Source organism: Dioscorea cayenensis, chromosome 10, assembly GCF_009730915.1.
Source record: "Dioscorea cayenensis subsp. rotundata cultivar TDr96_F1 chromosome 10, TDr96_F1_v2_PseudoChromosome.rev07_lg8_w22 25.fasta, whole genome shotgun sequence".
NCBI classification, from domain to species: Eukaryota; Viridiplantae; Streptophyta; class Magnoliopsida; order Dioscoreales; family Dioscoreaceae; genus Dioscorea; species Dioscorea cayenensis.
Window position 1 is genome coordinate 22,561,313 of NC_052480.1, and position 10,365 is coordinate 22,571,677.

The 10,365-nt window shown below is 35.6% G+C and overlaps 1 protein-coding gene across 1 annotated transcript; it reads right to left on the reverse strand.

Moving 5' to 3' along the window:
* Positions 1-833: 833 nt before the first annotated feature.
* Positions 834-4,149, reverse strand: LOC120270384. The gene is made up of 5 exons (XM_039277378.1): positions 2,768-4,149; positions 1,968-2,547; positions 1,579-1,643; positions 1,156-1,261; positions 834-1,073 (listed from the first exon to the last, which is right to left on the reverse strand). The coding sequence occupies exons 1-5, from the start codon at positions 4,147-4,149 to the stop codon at positions 834-836; spliced, it is 2,373 nt and encodes a 790-aa protein (XP_039133312.1).
* Between the last annotated feature and the right edge of the window lie 6,216 nt (positions 4,150-10,365).

Here is a 10,365-nt window from a genome sequence, read left to right on the forward strand (position 1 = left end):
AAATAAACTAAGTTTACACATGAAGACTTTGGTTAGAATATCAAATGTGTGAGATTACACAAAAAAACAACCACGTAGTCATCTCCAAGTTTTTATCTATCTCTAATATTTTTGCCCAATAGCGCAATTGAATAAAAATATTCCAAAGTGAAGTAGGAGAAGAACAACCTTAATGATTTTTGAATTTGCTAATGCACTTTGAAAGATATGCACCATTGAAAAGTTCAAAAGCATTCAACATATCAAATAGTAGGATTGCTAGTAAAAAGCAGGAAGATTAACATCGAAGTTCAAAAACCTAATGGAAATATCATGATTGATTCATACTGCATGTTTGCAAAGTTGAAAAAAACTCACACTAGAAATTTTTGAATTTGCAAAATTGTAACTCATCGTATAAATACTGAAGCAATTTCTCGATCATTAAGCCGCATATACATCCTCATTGACATCTTCACGAACCCATTGCTCATCATCGTTAGAAGATAAAAATCCCTTCACTACTAGTAGGAAAAGCAGATCGGGTTCGAGGACCACTTTTACGTCGATTCATCACCCATGTCATACACTTCCCTAGCATGATTGCGTATCACAACATACCATCCAGATTCGGTGAGATCTTTCTTGTAGAATACTTGCTTCACTTGTGATGAAAAATACATAAGGCTCATCAATGACATTGGCACTTTGTATGGATTAATCTAGAAAAAAATTCACCATGGTAAATCCATATTTATCTTTCTTGATACCCCGACTATTAGTAACATCAGCCCAATCACATCGAAACAACACAACTTTGAATTTTTGAAAATAATCTAGCTCAATTATGTCATTCAAAATCCCGTAATAGTCAACATTTTCCTTGCACGGGGGTTCGCATCACTTGCGCTAGCATAACTCACTGTTGAAGAAGTAACAACACATCCGGAATTTTGAGTCCTCCTTAATCTCTCACGAGATTTGGTATGGAAGCGAAATCCATTGATGATATATCCTTTGTATCGCTTAACAATTCGGTTTGGTCCTTGTGCAAGGAACCTAACTTCTTCGGTCACATTTCTTCCACGAGAAACCTAAGAAATTGGGTCAATATATGTATGGAATTAAAAAGCAAAAAAATTTATAGAGAATTATGTTTCTAATTTCATCACTTACAACTTCGGCCAACCATTCATGAAAGGTCCTAGTAAATTGCATATCAACATCACGAGCGGTTGAACGGCGAGCACGCATTTGTTGTCTTAAGATATTCTTGTACTCACTACAATTAATTGCAATACAAATTGTAAACCTATGCCATACAAATTAAAATAGATGGAAATGCTTCACTCACGATTGTAGTGTGACAGTAACGTCATGGTGTAATAAGACATATCGATGTGCTTGTGCCAATGATTTAGCATCTAATTACGTAATTTCAAATTTGCCTATTGGTTGTCCATGACTATGAAAATAAATAAGGTCCCCGAGTGCCTCATCATGAACTTCTCCCAAATTCCTTGATGGTTTATCAAATATTGTTTCAACATCTTCCAGATATCGGGAACAAAAGGTCACACATTCCTCCGCCAAAATAACCTTCGGCAATAGAACCTTGAGGATATCTCTTGTTCCGCACATAGTTCTTTAACTTCAACAAGAACCTAAAAACATGTATGTCATGTCAACTAAAAAAATAAATTTAATTCTTACTAATTAAAAACTAAGTCTATAGTAGGAAATTTTACCGTTCAATTGGATACATCCATCGGTAATGGACGAGTCCACCAAGTTTGGCTTGCAATGGAAGGTGAATAAGCAAATGGACCATTATAGTGAAGAAAGATGGTGGAAAAAAATCTTCTCTAATTGACATAAAAACCATCGATGCTCGATATTGAAGTTTGTCGAGCTCTTCAACGTTGAGAACCTTACCACAAAAGAATTTTTGAATATATTGCAAAAGCTCGGGAAATGGAACACATCACTTGTTTTGATGATGATAAGCGTAAAGCAATTGGAAGCAAATCATGGAGTAGTATATGATGATCATGTGATTTTAGAGAATGTAGCTTCCGTTCCTTTTGGTTCACACATCTTGATATATTTGAGGAATAACCATCCGGAACTTTAATGTTCTTCAAGACTTGGCAAAACACATCCTTCTCCCCTTTTGTCATTGAATAAACAGCAGGAGGCAACCTTGTTCTTCCATTAGGAAGATATTCAGGATGAAGAACATGACGAATTCCCATATCTACCAAATCAAGTCTGGCTTTCAAATTATCTTTTGATTTCCCATCAACATTAAGCAAGGTTCCAATAATATTTTCACAAACATTCTTCTCAATGTGCATCACATCCAAATTATGCCGCAGAAGGAGATGCTCCCAATATGGTAAATCAAAAAATATACTTCTCTTTTTCCACAAATCTGCTTCTTGTGATTCATCTTCTTCCTTGTCCATGACACTATCTTCTTGAAAATTGGATTCTTGCCTCTGTCTTTTCTTTGAGCTACTAGAAGCCTTTGATTTTCTTAGCCTTTGTTTTATTCGTTTCCCATAGCTATATTGCACGTCATTTAACATCAACAAGATGTCTGACCCACTTGTAGATAAAGGAGCCTCACGTAGCTCTAAAGTACCATCAAATAGATGTTTTTTTGGAGCCTATAAGGATGATCTTTTTGCTAACCACGCCCGATGTCCCATATAACAAAAACTTTTTGTCCATTGGATAGCCATCTCGGCGTTGTTTACTGCAGACACAACAAGGGCAAGCATACTTTCCCTTCGTGCTCCAACCAGATAAAATTGCATAAGCGGGGAAATCATTTATTGTCCACATTAGAGCAGCTCGCAAATTGAAGTTACGTTTTCCTTGATGCATCATATGTCCGAACACCAACCCATAGTTGCTTGACTCCTTGATTAGAGGTTGCAAGTAGATGTCAATGTCATTTCCGGGACCATTAACTCCAGGGATAATCATGGATAAGAGGAAAGAAGATTGCTTCATCCCTTTCCACGGTGGCAAATTATAAGGGATCAACACCACCGGCCATGTACTATAAGAAGTACTCAGTAACTTGAATGGATTAAAACCGTCAGAGGAAAGTCCGAGCCTAATATTTCGAGGATCAGAAGCAAAGTCTGGATATCTCGTGTCAAACGTTTTCCATGCTTCAGCGTCAGCAGGATGCCTCAAACACCCATCTTCTGTACGACCATCAACATGCCAAGTCATATCCCCAGAAGTCCTCGATGACATGAATATTCTTTGTAATCTTGGGATGATGGGAAAATAACGCAAAACCTTCGCTGGTCTTTTGTGGACCATTTCATCATCATCATTTGAAGAATGATTAGAATCAGTGGACAACCATCGAGAAGTGCCGCAAACAAGACAAGCTTGTTGATTTTCTTTATCACTCCAATAGAGCATACAATCATTAGGGCAAGCATGAATTTTTTCATAACCAAGTCCTAAGTCTTTGATGACCTTCTTAGATTCACGACTATTTGTAGGAATGGCAGCGGCTGGGAAAAATTCTTTCAAAAACTCAATTAGGTAATCGAGCGCTTTTCCAGTCATACCACACATGCATTTTAGGTGGAAGAGACGAATGCAAAAATATAACCTGGAATGCTTCGATCCATCATAAAGTTTCTCATTCATATCTTCAAGTAACTTGTAGAACTTTGCTGCTTCCGTAGGAGGTTCTTCCTCACCTGCCCCATCCTGGACCTCGGCTTCATCATTGACAACATCTCCAATATTAGGTTCAATGCCCCCATGGACATCATGACGGATGTTAAACGCATCACGTAACAATTCTCCCATGGCACCATGGCTACTATGAAAAGTTGAAGTAGGTTGAGTGGTGCTTGGAGGCATTGTGATTATGTTATCCGAAATTAGATGTTGAAGAAGGAACAAGCTCCCCATGGAAGAACCAACAAGTGTAACCACAGTAGGATTCCAGTCACACATTAAATGTTCTTCCACTACTTCTCGCGTGTGCCAATGAACATTCGCACACTTTACACAAGGACAAACAATCATGTTGTCTTCACTTGACTTATCAAATGCGAAATCAAGAAATGACTCCACTCCTTTTGCATACTCGTTAGACAATCTTGACTTATGCATCCAACTCTTATCCATCACTGTTTACCATCAATGAAGTTAATATAGTGCTTACAATTGTAATGTGCAAACCAATCAAGTGTCTTATCTTGAGAAATTATAGCCATCAAACCATGATGCCATCACAATCATATGAAATATTTATAGTGCTTACACTGTCATAAGGATTCCTCGTGTGGGAACGAGCTTGTAGTCTAATTTGCATACTAGCAAATCGATCAAGGCGCATGCAGGGATAATCAATTCTCAACTATTCACATACACGATAGTTGTGCTTTTTGTCATTTGTCAAAAAATTCTTATCTATTCCCACAAATAAGACTTGATGATATGGTTTAACTTGAGCAACAAATGAACAGTTACAACAATTCCCTTCTTATTTTCTCAATAGAACAATGAAGTTGTAGATTGAGTTGTTTTACATCAAGGATGAAACACTTCATTGTTATTCAACTCCAAATCCAAGGAAACCATCCTTCACAAAAAAAATTAGTTTAAAACTCATCCACCTTGCAAAAAATCCATGGGAATCTCAATCACAACCATTTTGAAAACACAGGCACATAAATTGATATTATAGATAGGTTGGTGCCAAGGCCTCCCAACACTTGTTCTTAATGATTTGTATCTTATTCCAATCCTTCTATTCCACCAAATCAAACAGAACAAATCCACTCAATTTTCCATTCATCAAATATAGATTAATATTTTTTTTTAGCTTGATTTGTGATTCAAGGCACCACAAAGGTTGTTGTGATCACAAGTGAATTGGTTTTATGGTTAATATTTTCCCAAGATTTCCCACCAATCCAAATCAATCCTTATTAACAATGAATCTAGAGTTTGGTGGTATGTGATAATCAATATAAGCATTTTTACATTTGGCTTTTATTTTAAGGACTTATTCTAAGAAGACGTGGGGGCAAAAGCTAATATATGAGATCCTCCAAATCATTCAAGAAAGCAAGATCCAAGGGAGCTAGGAAAGTACTCGTCTAATGTATAGCTTAAAAGCTATACATTACTAGCATGTTTCATCCTCTTGTCCCTTCTCCTGTTTCGTCCTTCATTACTAGCATCACGTGGAGCATTATTCATACTGTGACTTCATTCTAAAACTTTCAATGGGGATGGACATATGCTTTCAATGGTTGTTACAAAGAAAATAAATCATGATAAAGTTGAAGCTGACACGTAGAATAGAGCTGCTGGAATAAATTAGAGTAGCCATTAATTTGCTCTATATGCCAAACATGTGAATCTGGTTTTCGGATATTTATGATTCACGTGAATACTGTATAGTTTGGATTTGGATCTAAACCTATCAATTAAAGGGTCATTTTGATAATCAACAACTGGATATATATATATATATATATATAAGATACTTAAAAAAGACAAATTAACAAAAACACACACGCACATATATTTGCACCCAAAATTCAAGTAGATTCAAATCTAAATCAGATGCATGATAACAATTTATTTGTAAGCTAAAGTTCGCTGTTGCTTTCCTGTAAGAAATATCTTATTTGCAAACTAGAATCACTTACAAAAATACATTCACCTCTATATAGAATTGCCTGCAAGAAGACTCTCAATAATGCCCTTCAAACATCTTGCCTTTATCAGGAAATTCAGGTTTAATACCAAGCTTGTACCAAATATAGAAGAAGCAATTCTTCTTGAAATGATTCCCTAGATAGCCTTTCTTCATATCGATCCTATAAAACCTACTTCAAATATATATCTTATACGCAAATAGCAAAAACGGTCAGTGCAGACTAATTCAGTCTTGAAATGCCTTTTACAACAAATAGTAGTTTTAATTCAAAAGAAATTCCACTCCAAGAAATATAATACTAAATCCTCCGTCACACAAAAAAGTTTAATTTCTTTGATTAAATTGGTGAGGATGGTAGAATTGCATGAGCACAATTCAATATTTCTGCCCCTAAAGAGTTTAAACATGAACGCCAATCAAAATTAAAAGAGCAAACAGATATCTAACTGGTACTCACTGGTCATGGTTACAGGCTTATGATAGCATTCATGTTCTTCAACTTATGTATAAGAACAAAATCCTGGCATTCAATTGCGCAAGTAAAATACCAGGAAACATGTAAAATTTGCAGCTAAAACCAACAATAAATGAAAGGAAGCATGGAAACTCTGGCCTGTTCTACACGTTTACACAAGCACTTCCATAGTTTCTCGCAAGAAATTTTTACAAAATCAACAGTTTTAATACTTATTTCAATTAAGATAATTCCCTCCTCCCAAACTTGATCACCTGCTTAACCCTAACAAAAAATAGATATATATTTATACAGAAAATTTTAAGTAAATATATACAAATCTAAATCAGATGCTTTCACAGCAACACATGATCAAAACTTTGTTCATAGGTATATGCTAGGTAGTTAATTAGCTGAAACTAGCTTTCATTATTTATTCTCTTCTGGCTAAAACCTTATTCATGTTAACCATTGCTAATATACGTACAGTTAATAATATGTAAGCACAAACATATCATAAAAATCACTAAAGAGACCAAAATTTTCAACAAACCTCAAATCAAAACAAGCAAGATAAATGTCCAAATTCAACATCTCCATGCAAACATGATTTCAAGCAAGCTGAATAGAATTTCACCATCCAAATCAATCAAAAAAGAAAAAGAAAAACAAATATGTAGATAAAAATCCTAAAAAGAGGAAACGACAATGAAGCAAAAGGATGAGAAAAAGGGTAACGGAAGTACCACCGTTGATCGATGCTCGGGAACCACAATGAATTGGAGATGATGGTGATTGGGCACTGGAGAGGAAAGAGGAGCAGCTTCCAGGAGAGCTCGTGCAGGGCGGTCGTGGGTCGAAGATGAATTGGAGATGATGGTGATTGAGCCCTAAAAAGCATGCGTTAAAGAAATCACAGCAGATTAAGATTGAAACACAAACCAAATTGGCAACCTGAAGGGGAAAAACTCCGTCGAAAAGAAGGTCGGCTGGAGCTTCGAGAAGTTGGATCCGGAGAAGTTGCTCAACCAAGAATTTGAGGTGTGCGACGGCGTTGAATAGCAGCGAGATCGAGGGAAAAAGGTGGAGATTGGAGAAGGATTTGGGATTGAAACTAAGGAAACCCTCGCGAAAAGAAGGAAGGTTGGAGCTTTTCTCCGATGGAGAAGAGAAATCGCAGCAGACAAAGGGCCGAATTTGGGGAGAGAAATAATAAATATTACCGGGCGTTTTAGCCAAAAAAACGCCACCGAATCAAGGCATTTACCCGGCGTTTAAAAAGGAAAACCCCTGCGAAAAAAATAATAAATTACCGCGCTTTTAAAAACTACAAACGCCGCTCTAACAAAAAACTTTCTCGGCGTTTGTCATCAACACGCCGCAAAGTTCCACTCTTCCATACTAGAAGTTGCTTTAGTGGCGTTTTTAAAATGCAAACGCCCGTATATATACCGATAAAAAAACCCATAATGGTGTAATATTGCGGCGTTTTAAATACAAACGCCGGCATATAAATAGGAACTAGTCCCGCGTTTTTACTCAAACAATGCCGCTAAATTAAAAACATTTCCGGCATATTCCCTGGCGTTTTGGAGAAAACCCCGTTGATGTTTGGAAATTCTTCGCGCCATCCTTTTCCGATATCGCGCGCTTGCACTTTACCGGCGTTTATATCATCAACGCCGCTACGGAAAACCCAATGCTGGCGTTTTCATAGTAACACGCCGCCAATGTCCAATTACTCAATCCAAGAAGGCGCATTCGTGGCATTTCACAGTGAAAACGCCGTAGATGTTCCGGCGTTTTAATAAAACGCCGGCAATAAAATGCCGCTAAAACACTACAATGCTGTAGTGTGTTAGTGTTCAAAGAGTTCCAATGTACAGGTTATTGTTATTGTTTTTTTTCTTTTGAGTATTTCCGTAGGATTAGGATATGTCTCTACCATTCCTAAAGTGTTTGATGCAGACCCTCATCTTCTAACAAAAACTTTAGCAGAGAAAGTTAGCAAACATATTGAACGGTACCTTGATTCTATGGAAAAGGTAATTCTTGCATTTGGTTTATAGTAATTTTTCATATATATTTAATAGATTAGTCTTATAATGAATTGCTCATTTATTTGGGAGAAATATGATTAGTTTTTTTATTCTGAAATTTGATACTTAATTGAGTATATGACTTTTTCTACGTTCGTTCTATCAATTGTATTGTATGCTACTCATATATCATAATATATGATAAAGACTTGAATAGGATGTATGTTTACAGTTGCTTGCCCATATTATTTAAGAAAAAAAAAAAGAAATTTTACGAATCAAGGGCTTAAGAAGGCAAAGCAGGACAATATTGTCTTGACGAAAAAACTACAGATTTTGATGCCCTAAACCTGCTGGAACAATTAGGGCTTAAGAAAATCCTAAACTTTAATTTGTGCGTGGTTTTATCTTGAAGCATGTTAAGTTGTAGGTTTTCCGCATTCTGAGTACGCTTTAGTTTTTAATTCAAATTCAGATTTTGATGTTTTGTGAAAAATAGCTGGCTGGTTTTCCTCTGTGCTTTCTCTCTCTAATATAATGACATATTATATAGTCCAGCATTGAAACTTAGGAATGAATTTCAGAACAATAAACTTATTTAATTTAATTTAGCAAAAGGATTTGGTGAATTTAAACTGTTGATTCAACTGTTGCACAACTAGAGTTACGTGTTTTTTGGGTATTTTATTTCATAGTTATTATGTGTAACATTTGATTTCTGTGCGAAAGTCGAACTCATATCGATGGTTTCTTTTATTTTTGATTTTGCAGGGTGTTGACGAGAACTTGTCTGCTGGTCCCTTGTTGGCATAATTTTGCTTTGAATTTATTTTTCTACTGGAAGTTTTATTATAAGTTATGATTAAAAATGTGTTTTCTCTATAGATATATTTTGCAATGGAATGGTAGTGGTACTGATGTTTACTTATCTACATCTGTGAAATATATTATTCATGCTTTCATCTCTTGCACATGCTCTCTCTCTCTCTTTCTCTCTCTCTCTCTCTCTAATTTTTTATGGTTTGTGAGCAGGATGAGTTGGAGATCACGGCCAAGGTTTTGGGCCACAAAGGAGGCTATTTTGAAACTTCCGTGTTAATGAAAAACAAAGCAACATGAGATGTTGTGGCTGAGGGTCGGCATTCTTTCTGTCACACCTGGATTGGTGTTTGATTGTCCATAAAGATAAAGAGTTTATTTATCCACCTGTGTGATAGTAGTTAAGCTGATTTTTTTTACTTTAATGGATTGGGTGAATATTTGGAAATTTACATCAGCACATCAGTTTAAGATTAGAGAATTTAAAACTAAAATTTTAAACCTTTTTTTTTTTTTTTCTTTTTTGGCATTATGAAACACAGGCACCAAGAAGGCATTATTGTGAAGCTTGCTCAAAAGTGTCCAATGAGAAGATAATTGATGTTTGGATCATGCATTGTTACCCTGGTGAGATAATAGTTGAAAGAGACGTGGATGGCGGACTTAGAATTAACATTAGAAATTTGCATTCTAGGTCCATTGGACTTGAAATTTGTAATATTATTCTTAGACTTGAAATTAAATTCTAGATTTGGTTATGTTTGCAGTCTTTTGGTTTTGATGAAAACCAGTTTGCTATTGAATTTCTATTTGCAGTCTACGTCCATTGGAAATCGATGAAAACCAATTTGTTCCATTGAAGTTCTCTGGTTATGTTTGCAGTCTTTTGGTTTTGATCAATGTTGAGCAAGGGACTGAATGAAAGCAGATTTTCTGGGTTCCATCATTTTTGTATTCATCAATGGAAGCATCTTTCACAAATTTTCGTATTCATCTCCAAACAAAAACAACATCATGGTTTATCTTAATATCAAACAACATATATGCCCTGGTTCAACTTAATATCAAACATAAGCAACACACAAAATTTTTATAATAAACATAAGCCTTGGTTCATCAACATATCAAACATAAACCCTTGCTACAAAATCAAACAATACCCTGGTTCATGTTAATATCAAACATAAGCCCTTACTACAAAATCAAACAACATATATACCTTGGTTCATCTTAATATCAAACATAAGCAACACACACAAAAATTTTATAACATGAACACAAATACTTATAACACAAACTTACAACACAAAATTTCTGTTTTTACTCCATGAGCATGACCACAAATACGAACACAAAAA